This window comes from Meles meles, chromosome 5 (genome assembly GCF_922984935.1).
Source record: "Meles meles chromosome 5, mMelMel3.1 paternal haplotype, whole genome shotgun sequence".
NCBI lineage: Eukaryota > Metazoa > Chordata > Mammalia > Carnivora > Mustelidae > Meles > Meles meles.
In genome coordinates, this window is record NC_060070.1 from 95,734,724 (window position 1) to 95,759,826 (window position 25,103).

The window sequence follows — 25,103 nt, forward strand, 5'->3', positions numbered from 1 at the left end:
CCTAAAGGAACATCATAGTCTGTTCAGTGAAAAGCTGTGATAAAAAGAAAAGCATAAAGTCTGAATGAAAATAATTCTCAACCTTGAATTTTCTGCCTAGCAAAATACCTTTCAGTAAATGCAGGCAAAATAAAAGCTTTCAGACAAAATCTGAGAGAACTCGTTGTCAGCACACCTGTATATAGTACACAGGAAATGTTAAAGGAAATACTTTTTGGCTGAAGGAAAATGATGTTATATGGGTGTTTGGATAAGTAGAAACTGATAAAGAATGTCAGAAATGGTAAATATGTAAGTAAATATAAAAGACATTTTTTTTTCTTTTTTTTTTAAATCTTGTCAACACCAAAACTCTTCATTGGGAAGATTTTAAAACTTTTTTAAAAAAACTATACTATGTGTTGGTGTTAAAGTTTGTATGCAAATATAAGAATTTCTAAATTAGTGAGATAGGACAAATGTAAAATGAGGGAAACAATTCTTAATGTTTTCAAAATGTTCTTATTAACCTGACATGCCTAAATCTGGTTCAAGGAATAGAAAAAATGTCAGTGCTTTGCCTAGTAAGCTTTTTGGAGATGTGCATTGGGAGAGAGAACTAGTATCAGTCTGAGCGTTAAAAATTGGTATGCATTAAAGTCTGTCTTTTTCAATAAAATTAACCACAAAGTTCTACCCTTTTTCCACCTCAACAGATGCATAGTGTGCTTCATAAGAAGAAAAACACCAACACTTTGGAGCCCAAGTTTTTCTCTTGCTTTTTGTTAAAAGTTTCTTGGACATAGCTTTCAGTAGCCCACTTCACTCTCAGGGACTTGTATTCTTGCTATGGAGTATGTATGAAAGGAAGGGAGCAACTGATAATTACTTTGGAGTGCCACACAGACATGTAAATGTGTAGGAGAGAATGTAAGTGAAGCTCTTAGTCTTATAAAATCATTTAAATGGTTACCTTAATGTACATGTTCTCCCTGGTGGTCCCAGTATCCATAGGAATGGCTGCTAAAGCCCAGGCTGGTTTAACACTTCTACTAGTAGAGGCAATGAAACTGTATTCATTTGCTTGAGGAACTTTTTTTTTTCAGTTTCTATATCTGCAGGTGTAAAGGACAGAATTTGTCTTAATTTTCAGTTAATTCATAAGCAGAACCACATGGTACACAACTCCAGGCAGGAACTAAGCACCAGTATGTTAATAATGGCATTATTGTTTTGTAATTAGCAGAATGGGAAGGGAGAGTTGTGCTGGTGGATGTTCCTCTTAAGGTTTTCCTGTCTCTGTGTCTGGCATTAAAGGGGGACAAGTTACTGTTGGTAGGAGAATGTATTCACATACTAGGAATTCACTGCTAATATAGGAGACTACAGATTTTGAGGGTCTAGTTGGCTGATCACTGGGACTTTCAACCCCAGCAAAATGAATTGTGAATTGTACCCTATGTCCTTGAAAAAGTTACACTTTATTGACTATGTAAGATTTTGTCTCTCTGGGGCGCCTGGGTGGCTCAGTGGGTTAAGCCTCTGCCTTCGGCTCGGGTCATGATCTCAGGGTCCTGGGATCGAGTCCCGCATGGGGCTCTCTGCTCAGCAGGGAGCCTGCTTCCCTCTCTCTCTCTCTGCCTGCCTCTCTAGCTACTTGTGATCTCTCTCTGTCAAATAAATAAATAAAATCTTTAAAAAAAATAAAAAAAAAAAAAGATTTTGTCTCTCGCAGAAGGTTGTGTGACTGCTGTTGATTACCACACAAAGGTCCAATAGCATCATTAATTCATTCATTCAGTTACTGAACTAAGAATTAATAAGGACTATCAGAGTTGGATCTTTTGTTGTCTTATTCTCGATTGCTTAGACAGCCATATATATAAAGGCTCATGGCTTAACCGCCATCTGCATGCTGCTGATTCCCTTTCAGTGTTTGGATTTGTTCATATTCATTGCTGCTTTGTTTGTACTTACTTTGTTTGCATTTCATACTTTCTACCCATGTATGTATGTGTGTGTGTATATATATATATGTACATATATATAATATATATAAAAACTATAACCATATGAACTATTGTATAAAATTATATACTTATATATATAAGCTATATATAATTTTTAAAAAAATTTCCTTTAATGGAGGATCTAGTTTTGTTTATTTGAAATATATTGTTTTCTCATTTTTTTTTTTTTAAGATCTTATTTATTTGACAGACAGAGATCACAAGTAGGCAGAGAGGCAGGCAGAGAAAGAGAAAGCGGAAGCAGGCTTCCCATTGAGCAGAGAGCCCGATGTGGGGCTAGAGCCCGATGCGGGGCTCGATCCTGGAACCCTGGGATCATGACCTGAACCGAAGGTAGAGGCTTTAACCCACTGAGCCACCCAGGCGCACCCTTTTCTCCTCTCTCTTGAGAGATAATTTTACCTTACATTGAATTCTAAGCTGGCAAAATAGGTTTTGTTATGTAATTCAACTGTTACCTGAAATGGAAGTCTTGAGGTGTTGTCTTCTTCATGTCTTTGCTTAGGAGCGTTCTCTTCTTCCTATGAGCCAATAAAAGGAATGCTGAGTAATAATTTAATGAAATTGAAATGTAATAAAAAGTTGTAGACTTTCCAATTCATATGTTGGCTATGGATAGTCAGGGCTTCATATTATAGAGTGATTTGGAAATCAGTATTCAAAATATCCTTTTAAATTATATGCTGTGGAATTTTGGTATAGTACAGTTTAGTGTGGAATTAAAATCAAGATCTTTGTGTTTAAGACTCCTTTCATGGCAGTTATTGAGGTACTGAACTCAAATGCCTTTTCATCTGTGATATAATCTGTAGTACATAAACTCTTGAGTTGAGAGCTATGGCAGGACTCTATTGTATTATATATTTAGTATGCTTACCAAAAAGGAAATAGTACTTATCTCTAATCTTCTACAAAGAATCCTTCCAGTTTGAACCCAAAAATAATCTTGACCTCTTAAGGAGTAGCAAATTTTCTTTATTATACTTAACCCACACATAAAACAGATTTTTAATCAGATGTTAAACAGGTATTAACAGTATGCAAAATCATTCAGTCTCAAAGTTTGGAGGAAAGAAAAATAAAACAGTATGCAAAATCAGTATGTATATGTTAGGCAGCTGGCTTCTGCCAGTCACTAGGAAGATTAAATTTTTTTTCTGCTTGTTTTCTTTCCTGTTTCAAGTGATATTCTGACAGTTGCTAGTTGACTAGTTAACGTGCATGGTAATGAGGAGATTGTAACTATTCAGAGACTTAGAAAATAAGCATAATGTGTTGACTAGAAAAGAGAAAGTGATTCCAGGCCACAGAAAGAGAATGTGAAAAGAATGAGAGAAAGCATAACGTATTCAGGAAATAACTATAGGTAACTAGAGGAATTGTGAGAAATCAAGCTAGAAGGGTAGCTTGGTACAGTTGTTTCCAGTCTTAGTGGCATATCAGGATTACCTGGGTTTCTTTTAAAAATATGCTGATGCCAAGGATCCACTTCCAGTGTTTTTATAGGGTAGAATTCAGGTTGTGTTTTTTAAGCTCTCCTTGGGAGTCTAATCTGGAGACAAAAACAAGAATCACTTGTGTGATTCATAAAAGGTCTTCCAGTGCTATGGCAAGGACTTGCATTTAACTATTTGTTTATATCTTGCCCTGCTCCAAAAAAAGATTTAAAATAGTGATAAGGGTTTCAGAATTCATATTATGTAAATAAAATGTGTATGTGCATGTTTCATATAAATGTCTCAGTCGTATTATGACTCATGGGACATGAACTTATTACTGGGTTTGAATACTTCCTGTTGCATTTGGGGAAAAAAAACCAAACTCCAGCTTATAGTATAGTAGAGTCTCAAAAGAAGACTTTCCTGACCACATTAACTTTAGCTTAGCCTACCAGGTTTTGAGGGATCTAGCCCTCTGTTGAGTTCTCTAATATATTCCATACTTCTCTTTACTTGTTGATTTTGTGTAGTAGGGTCACCCACTCTGTAATGTTCATAGAATGAGTTTTTTTCCCTCCCAGTTACATGGTATAATATCCTTTCCTTGGAATTCCACCTTCGTCTTACACTCCTCTCAGAATTTTTTTTACTTAAATATTTTATTTATTTATTTGACAGAGAGAGAGAGAGAGCATGCACACAAGTAGGCAGAGTGGCAGGCAGAGGGAGAGGGAGAAGCACGCTCTCCACTGAGCAAGGAGCCCAGTGCAGGGCTCGATCCTAGGACCCTGGGATCATGACCTGAGTCAAAGGCAGCCGCTTAACTGACTGAGCCACCCAGGCACCCCTCTCAGAATCTTTTTATATGAGATTCCTTCTCATTTTTCAGATTCTAGGTTAAAAAGTCCAGCTAATGTCACCTCCTTGACATTAGCCTTTTATTACTCTAAAAGTAGATAATTCTCAGTATTGTCCCAGATTAGTTTAGATATTTTGTGTATGATTACTTTCTCCTACATTTGACTAAACCTCATGGGGTGAAAGGTCTGTGTGTGTGTGTGTGTGTATGTGTGTGTGTGTGTGTGTGTGTGTGAATTTTATTCAACATTGGTGCTATAGTTTCTTGCAAAGTAAGTATATAATGCATAAGGTATACCCAATAGCATAATTATTATGTAATTGGAAAGCTTTAAAAATCTGGTGTGACATGTTCAGGTATGTTTTTCTGAAACTGTTCTCTTGCTGTTTGAATAGATGTGGTAGTGGTGGTATGGATAAAAAGGACTGGAATGTTTTCAAGAGCAAAGAACAGAAAATAGAAAATCTTTACTCAAACTGAAACAATAGGGGAACAGTGTCATATAATTGGAAATCTAGAGGTAGGAGTCATGTGACACTCCACCAAATAATTTCATTTTGGATCTGGATTATATCTCTCTCCATTAGTGTCTACCTTGTCTTCAGTTTGGTTTTTCTTCAGGTCACAAGAATGCTGACTGTGACAATCAGTAGGAAAGAGAGGAATACCTCTCCACAGCCATGGAATTTAAGTCCTTTTCAGTTTCTTGGACCAATTTTGGGTACATGTTCAGTTCAAGACCTGTAAGTCTTATAAAAAGAATGTTGAACACTTACTAACTTGTTATAATCATATGAAGGTAGCATAGATTTGAGTTATCAACTACATTAACAGCTAGAGATGTTGACATATAATTAGGCCCTACTATAAGGAAAGTGGCTTAGGTTTTATATTAGTACCTCTTGTTGACTAATTAAATCCCAAGGGTTGTGAAGATGGGGAAAAGAGGTATGAATTATAAAATAAAGACAGTTTCTGGGGGAAAATATGTATGAGTTCAGCTTTTGACATAGAATTTGATAGGAATATTGGAAATATGGGATGAATCTTGGCTGAGAGTTTGTGTTAAGCATTTATTTATAAGATGCTCTCTTGGAACTTAGCTGTAAAACGTATGGATATGTGTAATGTTGTTCAAAAAGGTTGCTTAAAATGAGAATAGGAAGAGAGGTTAGCTTGAAGTCTTAGAATCCATGCACATTTAAGAAGTTGTTAGATGAACTGGAACTCCTGACGAAGATTGATGAGTGACTATATAGGCAGGCAGAGAATGATCTGAGTGAGAACAACTGGAAAGGTTGTATGAAATATACACATATATAAACATCGAAGACCTGTGAAGGGTACGAGAAATTACAGGGTCAAGATCTAGTAGAAGAGGGGAGCCCCATAAAGTAAGCCTGTCATTTGGGCCTGTGTTTCCTTTTGAGGCATTTGCCAATTCTGAAAGTGGTAGCTTAGCCTAGGAAAAGAACTTTCAGTATAATTTTGGGTTTGAGAGACAAAATTTAGAGCCCAGAAAAAAAGGAGATACTGTAGTAAACTCCTGGACTTTGAGTTGCATTCCAAAGAGACTTCCTTTGATAGGAAGTGTGAAATGGCTGTAGAACTAGCTTTCAGAAGCACCAAAGCCCAACTGGTAATTGTCTCAGTCTGATTAAGAAGGTGATATGGGATTTTACTGCACCTTAGCCTGACTGCCTGAAGCAAAGTAAACCTTTATTCCCTGGAGAAGAGGACATAATTTAGAGTTTTAAATTATCTCTGTATGTTTTCATATAAATGTCTTATGTCTCATACTTATAGAACAATAACCAGACGTACTTGGGCATATAACACATGACTAGAAACCACCAACAACAGAAAATAGAACCTGGTCCACAGGTGTTTTAGATATTTGAAATACCATACACAAGCTATAAAGTATCTATGCTTAATATACGTTTAGACTATTAAAAGATGTGATTGATAATTTTGGCATAACTAGAAACATGTAAATGCAATGTGAATGTAAGTGTAAATGAATTTGTATAACTATAAAGTATACGGTTGACCTTCAACAATGTAGGGATTGGGATGTTGACCCACCTCACAGTCAAATATTGCCTCATAAATTTTCTTAAAGATTTTATTTATTTATTGAGTAGAGAAAGAGAACATGCAAGCAGAAAGAGGAGCAGAGGGAGATGGACAGACCAACTCTGTGCTGAGTGCCTGAGGTAGGACTTGATCCCACAACCCTGAGATCATGATCTGAGCAGAAATCAAGAGTCTGATGCTTAACCAACTGAACCATCCATGTGCCCCTCCCATGTAACTTCTGACTCACCAAAAACTTAACCAATAGACTACTGTTCACCAGAAGTCTTACTGATAACATAAACAGTTGACTACACATCTTTTGCATTATATACTGTATTTTTACAATAAAGTAAGGTACAGAGAAAATGTTATTAAGAAAGTGAGAATGTTAAGAAAGAAGAGGTACATTTCTGTATTAAATAAATATATAGGTAGGCTTGGACGGGTCAAACATGTTCGAGGTCACTTATATATGATATATATTTGTGGGTATATGTGGTGGTATTTTCAAAAGAAAATTCCTGAATTAAAGCTTAACAGTGGGAAAAAAAGATCTTAAGAGACACTGAATACAATGAAAAGGTTTAACATATATGTAATTGAAGATCCAGATGGGGAGGAGAGAATAGGGACTGGAAACCATATTTGAAGATACAATGGTTTCTAGTCTTCCAAAAATGATGCAAAGCAAAAAGCCACAGAATCAAGAAATAATATGGAGCCCAGCCTGGATATATACAAAGAAAACTACTCCATGGACTCAATATAGTCATGTTGCTATAAAAAAAATAAGATAATACTGAAAACAGCCAAAGAATAAGACACATGAACTTTAGAGTAACAAAAATAAGACTGACAGTTGCTTCTCAGTGGGAAAAATTGAAGCCAGAAGACGATGGAATAATGTCACCAAAGTGTTGAAGGAAATAACTGCTGACCTAGAAGTATAATGCCAGTGAAAATATCTTCAGAAAAAAAGGTGAAATAAAGACATTTTTAGGCCAGTCACATCTGAGAGAATTTATCACTGGCATGCTAGTACTAAAGGCAGTTTTAAAGGGTGTTACTTAGGCAAAATGGAAATGATTCCAAATGTCAACCTGGACATACAGAAAGCAAGAGCAACAGAAAGCTGAAATAGATATGTAAATCCAAATATTGACTGTATGAAATATTAATAATGTCTCCTGGGCTTTTATAGAAATAAAAGTGCAACAAGACAGCAGGGTGTAAGTGGAGTGAAAAGTGTTAGGGCGGGAGAAAAATTACATATGATTTAAAGGATATGTGCTGTGATCTCTAGGCAGTCACAAAAAGTGGAGATTGTGTAAATAAGATAATAGTAACAAGATTATGGAATAACAAGAATACAAAAGGCAAGAATGGAGAAAAAAATGAAATGAACCAAGCAAGAAAAAAAAAATACTTAGTAATTACAGAAAATGTAAATGGACTAAAGATTCCATTTAAAAGAAAAATCAGCCATTGTCTGCTAATAAGAGACATACCTGAATGAAAAGAATTCAGTAATATTTAAATTAAAAAGGTGGACAAAAATATGCCAGGCAGATGCCGGACAAAAATATGCCAGGCAGATGCCAGTCAAAAAAAAGCTGGTCTAACTGTAGTAATAGCTGACAGAGTAGACCGAATAGCAAGAAGCATTAAGAGAGACATTTAATTAAGACCATGTGACTTATGAAAAGAAGTTGCCTTTGCAGTAAAGGCAAAGTAAATGATACTGATACTCAAAAAAAGAAAAAAAAATGATACTGATATATAAGAACTAAGTCTTAATCTTTTCCTCACATAGTATATAAACTTGAATCCAGAAATAAATTGATAGATACTTGCCTTATGACCAAAGTTGCACTGTAGAGAAGGATAAAGAGCAGTCTTCAATAAATAAAACTTAAACCTTACTTACACCTTCTTTATAATACCTATTCCTGCCTACCCATCTTAACAGTATACATAGAAGTTCCGTGTGAATGGTACCTCCATAGATTTTCTGCAAATACTATAAACCAGTATTTCTATGTCCTTGAAGTAGGAAACTGTTTCTTTAACAGGATATATAAGACATTACTATAAGATGAAAGATTGACTTTTTGGACTACATTAAAATTAGGAATGTCTTTTACAGAGACACCAGGTGGGGGATAAGTATGTCACAGAGTAGGAAATGATTTTTTACAACACATATAAATGACAAAGTACTTATATTCAGAACATATAAAGAATTTCTACACAGTAAGAAAAAGCTTGATAAAATGCAGCTAAGAGTGTGGAATAGATATTTCATCAAAGTATGAAGTTACTCAATTTCATTACTCATCAAGGAAATACAATTTAAAGCAAAGTAAGATTCTCACCAAAATGGGTGAAATTTTGAAAAGGAGACTAACAATACCAAATGTTGGTGAGGATTCATATTAGGAGAACTCCTATACACTGTTGGTGGGAATGCAGATTGTTACATCTAATCTGGAGAATTTAAGTTGAATATGATTTATACTGTATTAACCCAGCGCTGGCACTCCTAGTTAAATATCCAGCAGAAATATGCTCTGTGTATGTGCCGAAGATTCAAATAAAGTTTATCATAGCATTATTTTTATTGGCTCTTACTTGGAAACAACACAAATGTCCATTCACAGTTGAATGGATAAATAAATTGAAGTATATTCACATACCAAGTAAGATAGTATGCAACAACATGAATCTTAGGATTTTACTGATGTAAACTTTAAATGTGCAAAAGTGATCTATAGTGTTAAAAGACACCTTTGGGTAGGAGCAGTTGTGTAGTAATTGGGAAGGGGTATGATGATAACTTATTGTGGCTAATGTTCAGTTCTTGGCCTGAGGGTGGTTATTCATGTGTATCCATGTGATAGTTTCTTAAGCTTTGTACTTAATGGTTCTGAAAGTGTGTTATACTTAGGTTACTTCAGTGAGATTAATATGGGTAGATTTCTTTTGTCCTTAAGTTTTCTAAAAATGTTAGGAAAATAGATTCAATTAAGAAACATTGGTGGGGCACCTGGGTAGATGGGTTGTGAAGCATCCAGCTCTTGATTTCTGCTCAGGTCATGATCTCAGGGTCATGAGGTCGAGCCCCATGTCAGACTCCATGCTGGATGTGGAGCCTGCTTGAGATTGTCTCTCTCCTACTCTTTGTCGTTCCTTATACCACACCTGCTCGAGTGTGTGCTCACTCTCTCTCTACCAAAAAAAATAAAAATAAAAAAAAAATGCTACTGTTTGGATAGTACTGTGTTTCTCTCTAACACATCTTTGAGTAACCATTAATAAAGAATGGATTTGATTTTTCAGTCTGAATTTATGCACTCAGAACCCATTCATGCTTTGGTGCCAGTATAATTGTTTTATTTTTCTATTTTTTTTAAATAATTGGAGTATAGTTGACACACTTGATGTTACATAGTGATTCAGCAAGTTTATATATTATGCTGTAATCACATGTGTAGCTATCATCTTTTTCTATACTTCACTGTAGCAATATCATTCACTATATTCCTAATGCTCTCTTTTTCATTTCTGTAAACTTATCCACTCTATAACTGTGTCTCCCAATCATCTTCTCACATTTTGCTCAACCCCCCATACCCCTCCTCTCTTTGCAGCCATCATTTTGTTCTCTATTTCTAGGTTTGATTCTGCTTTTTGTTTATTCAATTGTTATTTTAAATTCCACTTAGGAGTAAAATCATAAGGTATTTGTCTTCCTCAGTCTGACTTACTTCACTTAACATAATACTCTCTAGGTTCATGCATGTTATCTCAAATGGCTTGATCTTATCCTATTTTATAGTTGTATGATGTTGGGGTGTGTGTGTGTGTGTGTGTGTGTGTGTGTGTGTGTTTGTCTGTATACAACCCCCCTCCAATCTTCCATATTCATTTGTCTTTTGATGGACACTTAGGTTGTTATTTCTGTATCTTGGCTATTATAAATAATGCAGCGATAAATATAGGACGCATATATCTTTTAAAATTAGTGTTTTTGTTTTCTTTGGGTAAATGCCTAGTAGTGGAATTATTAGATCACACAGTATTTCCATTTTTGATTTTTTGAAAATTGTTTTTCTACTTTTATTCATGCAGTGGGGAACTGATCCTCATCTGAATTAACACATGGATGAATTTATTACGTTTAGTTTAGTGTAATATATTTTTATATTCTGTAGTAAATAAGATAGGGCATATTTCAGTTATTTTGCTGTATTTTGTCAGCTGCCATGTATTTTAGCTGCTTTGAGTAAAAAATTTTCTTCATACCCTTACCATAATTCTTTTCTCTATCTTAAATTATAACTTATGTACCTTACGTATTTCTTCCTTTGGGCATTTCAAAAACTAACAAGGAGTTTTTTCTTTAAATTTCCTCTTGGTTTTGTTGAATTTCTAGCTAAACTAAAATTCTGTGCACAGTTGGATATCCAAATAGAAAAGAATGAAGTTGAACCCTTACCTCATGCCATGTATAAAACTTGACTGAAAGTAGATCATTCACCTAAATATAAAAGGCATAAAACTCAAACTTTTAGAAGAAAACATAGGGTTAAATCTCCATGGCCTTTGGCAGTGGATTCTTAGATCTATGACACCAAAAGCTCAGATAACAAAAGAAAAAAATGGTTAAATTTAATTCATTAAAATTAAAAAATTATGTGCACCAAAGGACATTATGAAGAAAGTAAAAAGATGTACTACAGAATGGAAGGAAATATTTGCAAATCCTATATCCAGTATCAGGAATATATAATGGGTTATATATTATGATATATAAAGAGTAATTACTACTCAGCAGCAAAAGAACAGTCCAGAAATGGGCAAAGGATTGAGGTAGACATTTTTCTAAAGGAGATAGGCAAAGGGCTAATGAGCACATGACAGGATGTTCAGTATCATTCATTAATAGGGAAATACAAACCAAAGCCACACTGAGCTGCTTCATACTCTCTAGGATGGCTATAATAATAATAAAAATGAAAAATATCAAGCATTGACAAGGATGTAGAGCAAACGGACCCTTCATATTCTACTGATGAGAACGTAAAATATTACAGCTGCTACGAAAAACTGTGGTAGTTCCTCAGGAAGTTAAACATAGAATTACTATGTGATCCTAAATATATACCCCAAAGAATGGGAAACATATTCAAACAAATATTTGTATGCAAATGTTTATAACAGCATTCTTCCTAATAGCAAGAAGCTGAAAAAACCCAGATGCCCATCAATAGATGAATGAGTTGTGCTATATACATATGGTGGATGTTACTTGATCACAAAAAAGAATGAAGTAATGATACTTGCTGCATTGAGAATGAACCTTGAAAACATTATGCTATAGTGAATTGAGCCAGACACAGAATGTTACGCAGTATGAGTCCATGTATATGACATGCCCAGAATACCTAAATCTTTAGAGACAGAAGGCAGGTTGGTGGTTGCCAGGAGATGGGTAGAGGAGAACATGGGGAGTAACTGAGTAATGAGATTCAGACTCTTCTTTTGGGGTAATGAAAGAGTTTTGAAACTTGATAGAGGTGGTGGTTGCAGAACATTGTGAATTTACTAAGTGGCAGTGAATTGTTCACTTTAAATTATTAGGTAAATATCACCTCAGTAAAGGTAAATAAAACCTAGTAACCAAATACATTTTTATCATATATAATAAATCAGCATACTATTGTTGATTTAGTCATGGCCGTACCAGAAATGATGAATCTTAGTTTGATCACCTTTGATTTCCATGAATATTTAAATGTGTTGTTTTATTTTAAAATAAACTGCAGAGTTGAATTGATTTTAAGCTTTTAGTTATATCTCTGTTAAAAGAAGTATGTTCAGTTAATCAGTGAACTTCTGTTTAACCTTCAGTATTTTCCCTGATATTTTATAAAACATCTTTCTTAACACTTTTTAGAGATTTACGTTTGGTTGGCTATTATAAATGATACAGATGGCTCTCTTGGCTTATAGTTAGAATTGGATGGTATAATTACGATGTAATTATATGATGCATTGTTTACTTTGAGGCCATATGAAAGTGGATTTTTGTACAACATGATGACTATGGTTTTAGTAGACTAAGCTATATTTTCAAATGATTCAAGGAAGCTATACATAAACGATAAAACGGAAACAGTGGTAATTTGTATTTTCATTGTTGTTAGAGTAAATCTAACTATTTTGAACTAGGGGTTTACCTAGGGCTTGCAATGTTTGTTCAAGATTCACAGCCACCAGTTTCTGATAGATACGAAATCTCATGAAATTATTTGTGGTCCTGTACTAGACATTCTTTACAAAGACCGAGTAAATTTTGAAAATTACTCAGTATTGCATTTAAGAGTATTTTTGCATATATAAGTGTTAGATACATTTTTGCTGACTGCTATTATGAATATCTAGTATGTGTGCACCTGTGTCAATTAAAAAAAAACCCATTTCGCCCATTCCCCTATCCACTTCCCCTCTGGCAACCACCAGTTTGCTCGCTTGTGTTTGAGTCACATGTGTGTGTTAGTTTTAATATTTCATCTTAGTCCTTGAAAAATCAGGAGCCAAGTATGTCATTGTATATAGTACCATGCCTTTTTGGTGATAAAATTGTTTTTATTAACATGGCTTAAAATTGTACCAATGTTGTTTATTTCCAGCATATTTTCTTATCTAGTTCATAGAATTATTGATGGTGTTAATAAACTGGGAAAAATGAAATTGTGTTAATATATTCCTCATAAAATTGTGAGGATTATAAATACAGGCCTGTAGTTTTCTCATCTGTGACTAATCAGATTAGCCTCTTTTTCTTTTTTTTCTTTTTTTTTTTTTTTTTAGCCTCTTTTTCTTAATATTTGATATTTTTCTTTGTCATTATGATCATTTTTAAATAAATATGTTAAATGTCACAAGTTTACTATACTTCAGTCTCAGAAAGTGGTCTGGATTTAGGTATAGATAATATTTATACTGTCCTATGCTTAGAGTAAAATCATATGTGATTATATTTGAGTAGCATACCGCCCCTAAAAACAAAGAATGCTGGGAAGACAATAAGAACTGGGCATTATTTGTTGCTCAGAAGCTTATTGTGATCCTCCTTCCCACCAAAGTAAGCTTTATTTTAATACTTAAGCATATTAAATTATAACTTTAAAGTGAACACAAACAATAATGGGTCTCTCTGTTTTACACATTTTCAGCCTCATGTTAGCTGTAAGAAATAGAAAAACCTAAATAATTTTGATTGCTGATAACTTATTAAATATTTTTAAATAACCAGATGAAAAATCAGTACTGGAACAGAAACCATCTAAACCAGCTGCTCCACAAGTCCCACCAAAGAAGCCTACTCCACCCACCAAAGCCAATAATTTATTGAGATCTCCTGGAATAATATACCCAAAGCGGCCTGAAAAACCAGTCCCTCCACCACCTCCTATAGCCAAGTAAGTTTTACCTAATTTTAAATTAGGTCATTTTAATTTAGGTAACTTAGCTAATTTAGTTTATTGGTTACCTGCCTTTGACATAAGTGGCTATACTGCTTTTCTAAATGTCAAAATAATTTTTAAAGTATTTGTTTTTCATATTTTTTCTGTAGACTGAATGACTGTTAAATGATTTATATTCATACTAGGTATGAATATACACCTAATAAGCTATTTTTACATTTCTGATTTCATTGTGATTAGTCTTATTGTGGAGGTTTATGTTTATGGAAATAATTTTGTGGAACAGAAAGAAAACTTAACTGTGCTGTAACATCTTCAGTGTCATTAATTCACAGTGTTAAAAAATGGTTATGATTCACATACAAGTGATGTCTACATATGTTTGATTTTCTCATTTCAGGATTAATGGGGAAGTTTCTACCAGTTCATCAAAATTTGAAACTGAGCCGGTATTAAAACCAAAGCTAGATTCTGAACAGTTACCACTTAGACCGAAATCAGTAGACCTCGATTCATTTACAGTTAGGAGCTCTAAAGAAACAGGTAAGTTAACATGTAGAAAGGTGATGCATTAAAAAAAAAAGCTGCCAATCTAGTTTTCAGAAACTATTTAAGAAATTTGCGTGTGTATTTTATGTGTGGATAGATAGAGTGGAAGTTAATTAGAATTTGTTTAAAATCTATGAAGCCAAAATAGAAAAATAGAACTAAAAGATGATAAATGAGCAAAATACTTGATTCATATGAGGACTGAGAAATGGATTAAAAGATCATCCATTTATCATATATTTTGTCCCCTCATAATGGAAAGTCCATACTACTCAGGCAGATAGGAATACATTTTAGTCTTAAAAGTTTAAGGATAAAGAGAGAGATGATCATAGATTATCAGTAGATCAATAGATTATCAATACCAGCACTAAATTATATTGAAGATTATTTTTACTTTTCTACTTTACCTCAAGATACTTTTGTTTTTAATTCAGGAAAATATGCTTTTTAATCACTCTCTCTCTCTCTTTCTTTCTCTGTGTATGTATATTAGGAGGCTTTACTTCTTTAGTTAAATATTGTTAAGTTTTAGGACTGATTTTTCAACCCATCAATCATCTTTGTCTCCTGGTCTTTTATACCTCTTAGTTGTAAAATGGAAAACCTGAAACAGGGAAGTTTTGATAAAGGTTTCAATATTAAAAGCATAGCACAATCATTACAATTGTAGTAATGATTATTATATACTACCTTGCATTTGGTTTTAGTTTTTTTTTTTTTTTAATTTGCAGAGTACTTTCTCATATATATCCTTATTTTATCTTAATAGTAACTCTAAAAGGCAGATGCTGTTTTGCTTTTAAAGAAATTAAGCTATAGACACATCAAGTGTCCAGGATGACATAAAGCAGAAGAGAACTTTTTAAATCCCCCTTATATAAAGTGCTCATGATATTCTTTTAAAAGTTTTAGTGTCTTGATATGTTTAGTCTTCATGTTAACATTTCATATTTATATTCAAACTTAAAGGGCAATTATACTTGGGTTTTTTTGGTCACTGTATTGTAAGATATGCTACTTCCTACCTTTTGAAAACCGTTAGGTGATTTTATTATTTTTCCGAATTGTCATTTTGCTAATACAAAAGCTCTGATCTACACGTGGATTCTTTCAGATTTTTTTTTTAAATATTTTATTTATTTGATAGAAATCACAACTAGGCAGAGAGGCAGGCAGAGAGAGAGGAGGAAGCAGGCTCCCCGCGGAGCAGAGAGCTGGACGCGGGGCTCATCCCAGGACCCTGGGATCATGTCCTGAGCCGAAGGCAGAGGCTTTAACCCACTGAGCCATCCAGGCGCCCCTTCCTTCAGATTTTTAATTTGAATGTTTTATAGATTCTTTCATCATATGTTTGGATCCTGCCTGCTCTGGATGAAGCCATATTCATTAATAATTTCTGAAAATTATTTAATTGTATTTCAGAAATACTCAAATATATTTAGTGTGTTTTATCTGGTGAAAATTGTTATTTACTGTTAGTGAAATAAAAACAAAAAAATGTTCTTTATAGAAGGTTTTTTAAAAATATCCTTTAGGGGCATCTGGGTGGCCCAGTCAGTTAACTGGCTGCTTTTGGCTCAAGTCATGATCTCAGGGTCCTGAGATTTAGCCCCAGATGAGACTCCCTGATCTTTGGGAATCCTGTTTCTCCCTCTTCCTTTGCTATTCCCCCTGCTTGTGCTCTGTCTCTCAAATAAATTAAATAAAACAAAATAACATATGTAATAATGTCAAACTATTGGTGGTTTGTAAAATTTGATTTTTTACTTTTTGGTCCCAAGTTTTACTTTTATCTATAGCTATTATTTATTCTTCCTTAAAAAACAGAGAGGCCTTGTGAAGCAGGGTTTGCAAATTTCTTATTTGTTTGTTTTTTTCCCTTCAAATAAATACGGAAATAATTTAGAGAACCTGAGGCATATATAAGGACAGAAAACTAACAGCTAATTTCCAAACTACTGTCCTTTATTTCTTTCACTACCAGGCTGCCTTTGGTGTACTACACTTAACACCCAGTTAAGTTCAGGAAATACACAAAGCCTACCACAGAGATACCTACAATTCCATTCCAGACCATTGCAATAAAGTGAATATTGCAACAAAGTGATTCCAATGAATTTTTTGGTTTCCCGTGCATATAAAAGTTACTTTTACAACAGTTTATTTGTAGCACATGATACTGCTTGATAACATTTTACTTACAGTAGCATTTTTTTCTAATTGAAGTCAGTCCTCTCAAACCCTGCTTCTGCTTTATCAACTAAGTTTATCTACTATTCTATATGTTTTATTGTCATTTCAACATTTTTTCATAGCATCTTCACCAGGAGTAGTTTTCATCTGAAGAAACCACTTTCTTTGCTCATCTATAAAGTTTTATCATGAGATTATAACAATTCAGTGACCTCTTTATAAGGCTCTGCTTCTAATTCTCGTCCTCTTAGTACTTCTACCACATCTGCAGTCGTTTCTTCCTCTGAGGTCTCGATCACCTCAAAGTAATCCTTGAAAGTAATCATCTCCTTCCAAACTCCTGTTTGACCTCTCCCATGAACCCCCAGTGTTCTTAATAGCATCTAGAATCGTGAATGCTTTCCAGAAAGTGGTTTTTTTGGTTTGTTTTTTTTAAGATTTTATTTATTTGGGAGAGAGTGAGAGAGCATGAGAGGAGAGAGATCAGCGGGAGAAGCAGACTCCCTGCCAAGCGGGGATCCTGATATGGGACTCAGATCCCAGGACTCTAGGATGGTGACCTGAGCCAAACGCAGTTGCTTAAGCAACTGAGCCACCCAGGTGCAACACCTCCCCACCCCCTGTGAAGGTTTTTAATTTACTTTGTCAAAATCCATCAGAGGAATCGTTATCCATGGAAGTTACAGTATTATGAAATGTATTTCTTAAATAATAAGACTTGAAAGTTAGAAGAAAGTCACAATTACTCCTTAATCCTTGGACTACAGAATGGTTATTAGATTAGCTGGAAGGAAAACAACATTAATACTGTACATCTGCATCAGAGTTCTGGGGTAACAAGATACATTTTCAGTGAGCAGTAATGCTTTGAAAAGAATCTTCTGAGCAGTAGGTCTCAACAGTGGGATTAAAATATTGAGTAAACCATGTTGTAAACAGATGTGCTGCTGTCCTTTTTTGTTCCATTTATAGAGCACAGATCTAACATCATTCTTAAGGGTCCTAGGAATTTCAGAATGGTAAATGAGCATTGACTTCAGCTTTAAGTCACTAGCGGCATTAGTCTCTAATGGGAGAGTCAGCCTGTCCTTTAAAGCTTTGAGGCCAGGCATTGATTTCTCCCCTCTGGCTATGAAAGTCCCAGATAGCATCTTATTCTACTGTAAGGCTGTTTCATCTGTTGAAAATCTGTTGTTCAGTGAAGCAGCCTTCATTAATTAGATAGATCTTCTGTATAACAACTTGCTGTACCTTCTTCATCAACACTTGCTGCTTTTGCTTGCACTTTTATGTTATGGAGATGACTTCTTTCCTCAAACTCCATGAACCAACTTCAGCTAGCTTCAGAGTTTTGTTTTTGTTTTTGTTTTTATTTGTTTGTTTGTTTGTTTTTGTTTTTGTTTGGCAGCTTTCCCACCTCTCTCAGCCTTCACAGAATTGAAGAGAGTCGTGGCCTTCCTCTATCAGGCTTTGGCTTAAGGGAATGAATGTTGTGCTTGGTTTGATCTTTCATCCAGACTACTGAAACTTTCAGCAATAAGTTTGTTTGCTTTCTATAATTTGTGTGTTCATTGGAGTAACACTTAATTTTCTTCACGAACTTTTCCTTTGCATTCACAATTTGGCTAATTCGCCCAAGAGATGTAGCTTTTGGCCTATTTCGGTTTTCTGTATGCTTTCCTAACTAAACTTAATCGTTTTCTAGCTTTTGACTGAAAGTTATTTTTCATTTTATTATCATGTTATTCATGTTAGAGGGTTATGAATTGCTCCAATTTCAGTGTTACTGTGTCTGAGAGAATAGGGAGGCTCAAAGAGAGGGTGAGAAGTGGGAAGCAGCTTCATTATGGAGCAGTCAGAATATACACAATGCTTACAGATTAAATTAAACATCTTACATGGCACAGTTAATTATGGTTACAATAGTAACATCAAAGTAATCACAGATCACAGTAACAAATATAATAGTACTGAAAAAGTTGGAAATATTGCAAGAATTACCAAAATATGATACAGGGATATGCAATACTGTTGAAAAAATGGCGTCAATAGACTTGCTTATCACAGGGTTGCCAGCAACCTTCAATTTGTAAAAAATGGACTTACCTTGCAAAGTTCAGTAAAATGAGATATACCTGTAAGTTTTGGAAATTGTGTTCATATTAGATTGGAAATACTGAGAAAATGTTAGATTGCATTACTATTTTAGGCACATAAATAATATGCTAAGACAAAAGGCCTGACTACTGGTAGCATACAGCTCATGTTCTGAACTTCAATTCAGGTTATTCCTCATTTCCATTTTTTATTAGAATATTATGTTTTTAGTATTTGTAGTATAAAAGTGTTTCAGTTCTTCTTTTTGAGATATTGACACCTTTTAAAAAATTTTTTTTAAATTTTTTTAAAATTCAGATCTGTTTTTATTTCTTATTTTTTATAAACATATAATGTATTTTTATCCCCAGGGGTACAGGTCTGTGAATCGCCAGCTTTACACACTTCATAGCACTCACCATAGCCCCAATGTCCATAACCCCCCTCCCTCTCTCACAACCCCACGTCCCCCCAGCAACCCCCAGTTTGTTTTGTGCGATTAAGAGTCACTTATGGTTTATCTCCCTCCCAATCCCATCTTGTTTCATTTGTTCTTCTCCTATTCCTCTAACCCCCCATGTTGCATCTCCACATCCTCATATCAGGGAGATCATACGATAGTTGTCTTTCTCCGATTGACTTATTTCACTAAGCACGATACCCTCTAGTTCCATCCACGTTGTCGCAAATGGCAAGATTTCATTTCTTTTGATGGCTGCATAGTATTCCATTGTGTATATATATATATATATATATATATATATATATATATACCACCTCTTCTTTATCCATTCATCTGTTGATGGACATCTAGGTTCTTTCCATAGTTTGGCTATTGTAGACATTGCTGCTATAAACATTCGGGTGCACGTGCCCCTTCGGATCACTGCGTTTGTATCTTTAGGGTAAATACCCACTAGAGCAATTGCTGGGTCATAGGGTAGTTCTATTTTCAACATTTTGAGGAACCTCCATGCTGTTTTCCAGAGTGGTTGCACCAACTTGCATTCCCACCAACAGTGGAGGAGGGTTCCCCTTTCTCCACATCCTCGCCAGCATCTGTCATTTCCTGACTTGTTCATTTTAGCTATTCTGACTGGTGTGAGGTGATATCTCATTGTGGTTTTGATTTGTATTTCCCTGATGCCGAGTGACGTGGAGCACTTTTTCATGTGTCTGTGGCCATCTGGATGTCTTCTTTGCAGAAATGTCTGTTCATGTCATCTGCCCATTTCTTGATTGGACTGTTTGTTCTTTGGGTGTTGAGTTTGCTAAGTTCCTTATAGATTTTGGATACTAGCCCTTTATCTGATATGTCGTTTGCAAATATCTTCTCCCATTCTGTCAGTTGTCTTTTGGTTTTGTTAACTGTTTCCTTTGCTGTGCAAAAGCTTTTGATCTTGATGAAATCCCAATAGTTCATTTTGCCCTTGCTTCCTTTGCCTTTGCCGTTGTTCCTAGGAAGATGTTGCTGCGGCTGAGGTCAAAGAGGTTGCTCCCTGTGTTCTCCTCAAGGATTTTGATGGATTCCTTTCTCACATTGAGGTTCTTCATCCATTTTGAGTCTATTTTCGTGTGTGGTATAAGGAAATGGTCCAGTTTCATTTTTCTGCATATGACTGTCCAATTTTCGCAGCACCATTTATTGAAGAGGCTGTCTTTTTTCCATTGGACATTCTTTCCTGCTTTGTCGAAGATTAGTTGACCATAGAGTTGAGGGTCTATTTCTGGGCTCTCTATTCTGTTCCATTGATCTATGTGTCTGTTTTTGTGCCAGTAGCATGCTGTCTTGATGATGACAGCTTTGTAATAGAGCTTGAAGTCCAGAATTGTGATGCCACCAACCATGGCTTTCTTTTTCAATATTCCTTTGGCTATTCGAGGTCTTTTCTGGTTCCATGTAAATTTTAGGATTATTTGTTCCATTTCTTTGAAAAAAATGGATGGTATTTTGATAGGGATTGCATTAAATGTATAGATTGCTTTAGGTAGCATGGACATTTTCACAATATTTATTCTTCCCATCCAGGAGCATGGAACATTTTTCCATTTCTTTGTGTCTTCCTCAGTTTCTTTCATGAGTACTTTATAGTTTTCTGCATATAGATTCTTAACCTCTTTGGTTAGGTTTATTCCTAGGTATCTTACAGTTTGGGGCGCAATTGTAAATGGGATTGACTCCTTAATTTCTCTTCCTTCAGTCTTGTTGTTGGTGTACAGAAATGCAACTGATTTCTGCACATTAATTTTATATCCTGACACTTTACTGAATTCCTGTACAAGTTCTAGTAGTTTTGGAGTGGAGTCTTTTGGGTTTTCCACATAACATAACATATCATCTGCGAAGAGTGATAATTTGACTTCTTCTTTGCCAATTTGGATGCCTTTAATTTCCTTTTGTTGTCTTATTGCTGAGGCTATTACTTCTAGTACTATGTTGAATAGCAGTGGTGATAATGGACATCCCTGCCGTGTTCCTGACCTTAACGGAAAAGCTTTCAGTTTTTCTCCATTGAGAATGATATTTGTGGTGGGTTTTTCATAGATGGCTTTGATGATATTGAGGTATGTGCCCTCTATCCCTACACTTTGAAGAGTTTTGATCAGGAAGGGTTGCTGTATTTTGTCAAATGCTTTTTCAGCATCTACTGGGAGTATCATATGGTTCTTGTTCTTTCTTTTTTTAAAGTGTTCTATCACATTGATTGATTTGCAGATGTTGAACCAACCTTGCAGCCCTGGAATAAATCCCACGTGGTCGTGGTGAATAATCCTTTTAATGTACTGTTGAATCCTATTGGCTAGTATTTTGGTGAGAATTTTTGCATCTGTGTTCATCAAGGATATTGGTCTGTAGTTCTCTTTTTTGGTGGGATCCTTGTCTGGTTTTGGGATCAAGGTGATGCTGGCCTGATAAAATGAGTTTGGAAGTTTTCCTTCCATTTCTGTTTTTTGGAACAGTTTCAGGAAAATAGGAATTAGTTCTTCTTTAAATGTTTGGTAGAATTCCCCTGGGAAGCGGTCTGGCCCTGGGCTTTTGTTTGTTTGGAGATTTTTGATGACTGTTTCAATCTCCTTACTTGTTATGGGCCTGTTCAGGTTTTCTATTTCTTCCTCGTTCAGTTGTGGTAGTTTATATGTCTCTAGGAATGCATCCATTTCTTCCAGATTGTCCAATTTGTTGGCGTAGAGTTGCTCATAGTATGTTCTTATAATTGTCTGTATTTCTTTGGTGTTAGTTGTGATCTCTCCTCTTCCATTCCTGATTTTATTTATTTGGGTCCTTTCTCTTTTCTTTTTGATAAGTCTGGCCAGGGGTTTATCAATCTTATTGATTCTTTCAAAGAACCAGCTCCTAGTTTCATTGATTTTTTCTATTGTTTTTTTTTTGTTGTTGTTGTTTCTATTTCATTGATTTCTGCTCTGATCTTTATGATATCTCTTCTCCTGCTGGGTTTAGGGTTTCTTTCTTGTTCTTTCTCCAGCTCCTTTAGGTGTAGGGTTAGGTTGTGTACTTGAGACCTTTCTTGTTTCTTGAGAAAGGCTCGTACCGCTATATATTTTCCTCTCAGGACTGCCTTTGCTGTGTCCCACAGATTTTGAACCGTTGTGTTTTCGTTATCATTTGTTTCCATGAATTTTTTCAGTTCTTTTTTAATTTCCTGGTTGACCCATTCATTCTTTAGAAGGATGCTGTTTAGTCTCCATGTATCTGTGTTCTTTCCAGCTTTCCTCTTGTGATTGAGTTCTAGGTTCAGAGCATTGTGGTCTGAAAATATGCAGGGAATGATCCTAATCTTTTGATTCCGGTTGAGAGCTGATTTGTGACCCAGGATGTGATCTATTCTGGAGAATGTTCCATGTGAACTAGAGAAGAATGTGTATTCTGTTGCTTTGGGATGAAATGTTCTGAATATATCAGGTCCAGTGTATCATTTAAGGCCTTTATTTCCTTGTTGATCTTTTGCTTGGATGATCTTTCCATTTCCGTGTTAAAAGTCCCCTACAATTATTGTATTATTGTTGATGTGTTTCTTTGATTTTGTTATTAATTGGTTTATATAGTTGGCTGCTCCCACGTTAGAGGCATAGATATTTAAAATTGTTAGATCTTCTTGCTGTGGACAGACCCTTTGAGTATGATACAGTGTCCTTCCTCATCTCTTATTATAGTCTTTGGCTTAAAATCTAATTGATCTGATATAAGGATTGCCACTCCAGCTTTCTTCTGATGCCCATTAGATTAGGAAATTGTTTTCCACCCCCTCACTTTAAGTCTGGAGGTGTCTTCGCGTCTAAAATGAGATTCTTGTAGGCAACATATAGATGGGGTTTGTTTTTTTATCCATTCTGATACCCTGTGTCTTTTGATTGGGGCATTTAGCCCATTAACATTCAGGGTAACTATTGAGAGATATGAATTTAGTGCCACTGTATTGCCTGTAAGGTGACTGTTACTGTATATTGTCTCTGTACCTTTCTAATCTACTACTTTTAGGCTCTTGCTTTGCTTAGAGGACCCCTTTCAATATTTCCTGTAGAGCTGGTTTGGTGTTTGCAAATTCTTTCAGTTTTTGTTTGTCCTGGAAGCCTTTTATCTCTCCTTCTATTTTCAATGATAGCCTAGCTGGATAGAGTATTCTTGGCTGCATGTTTTTCTCGTTTAGTGCTCTGAATATATCATGCCAGCTCTTTCTGGCCTGCCAGGTCTCTGTGGATAAGTCTGCTGCCAATCTAATATTTTTACCATTGTATGTTACAGACCTCTTTTCCCGGGCTGCTTTCAGGATTTTCTCTTTGTCACTAAGAATTGTAAATTTTACTATTAGGTGACAGGGTGTGGGCTTATTATTGATTTTGAGGGGGGTTCTCTGCACCTCCTGGATTTTGATGCTTGTTCCCTTTGCCATATTAGGGAAATTCTCTCCAATAATTCTCTCCAATAGACCTTCTGCTCCCCTCTCTCTTTCTTCTTCTGGAATCCCAATTATTCTAATGTTTCTTCTTATGGTGTCACTTATCTCTCGAATTCTTCCCTCGTGGTCCAGTTGCTGTTTGTCCCTCTTTTGCTTAGCTTCTTTATTCTCTGTCATTTGGTCTTCTATATCACTAATTCTTTCTTCTGCCTCATTGATCCTAGTAGTGAGAGCCTCCATTTTTGACTGACCTCATTAATAGCTTTTTTGATTTCAACTTGGTTAGATTTTAGTTCTTTAATTTCTCCAGAAAGGGCTTTTATATCTCCAGAGAGGGTTTCTCTAATATCTTCCATGCCTTTTTCGAGCCGGCTAGAACCTTCAGAATCGTCATTCTGAACTCTAGATCTGACATATTACCAATGTCTGTGATGATTAGGTCCCCAGCCTTCGGTACTGCCTGTTGTTCTTTTGTTTGTGGTGATTTTTTCCGCCTTGTCATTTTGTCCAGAGAAGAGGATATGAAGGATCAAATAAAATACTAAAAGAGTGGCAAAGACCCCAGAAAAATGCGCTGTAACCAAATCAGAAGAGACTCCAAATTGTGGGGGCGAGAAAGGGGATAAAAAGAGGTTCAGGAAAAAAAAAAAAGAAAGAAAAAAAAATTTTTTTAAATAAAACAAAGAAAAAATATAAAAAAAGAAAAAATACGTATTTTAGATAAACTAGTCAAAAAACGTTAAAAATGGTAAATTTAGTAGAAGAAAAAAAAAGAAAGAAAAAAAATTGAATTAACTGTGAGACTAAAGAATCATGGGGAGAAAGCCATGAGTTCCGTGCTTTGCTTTCTCCTCCTCTGGAATTCTGCGGCTGTCCTAGGTATTGAACCTGCTTTCCTTGATGGATGAACTTCGTCCTGGCTGGATATTTTGTTGATCTTCTGGGGAAGGTGCCCGTTGTAGTGACTCTCAAGTGTCTTTTCCCTAGGCGGAATTGCATCGCCCTTACCGGGTTGGACTAAGTAATCTGCTCGGGTTCACTTTTGGTAGCTTTTGTTCCCTGAACACTTTCCATAGAGTTCTGAAGGACAGGAATGAAAATGGCAGCCTCCCAGTCTCCAGCCCAGAGGAGCCGAGAGCCCGGGGCCCCACTCCTCAGTGCGCCCTCAGAGAACATCACCCAATCACTCCCATATCCTCAGCTTCCGGCCGCAGTCCGAGCTCACTGAGCCTGTGACCGGTTCAAGGTAACCCCGAGCTGAGACTTCAGTCCACGGCTCTGTCTCTGTAGCCGGCTTCTCCTTTCTAATACCTGCGAGCTCTGCGACATTCAGACACCCCCGATCCTTCTGTGACCCTGTGGGACCTGGGGCCACGCTGACCCCGCGTGGGCTTCACCCCGGTTTAGCCTCTGGAGCAATGCCCCTCAGTGGAACAGACTTTTAAAAGTCCTGATTTTGTGCT

The 25,103-nt window shown here is 35.7% G+C and overlaps 1 protein-coding gene across 1 annotated transcript in view; it reads left to right on the forward strand.

Moving 5' to 3' along the window:
* Positions 1-25,103, forward strand: part of LOC123941788 (CD2 associated protein) — a 143,162-nt gene that overhangs the window by 100,924 nt on the left and 17,135 nt on the right. The window contains exons 12-13 of the mRNA XM_046005507.1: positions 13,711-13,876; positions 14,283-14,425. Coding sequence (XP_045861463.1) covers positions 13,711-13,876; positions 14,283-14,425 — 309 coding nt within the window. The remainder of the gene's footprint in view (positions 1-13,710; positions 13,877-14,282; positions 14,426-25,103) is intronic.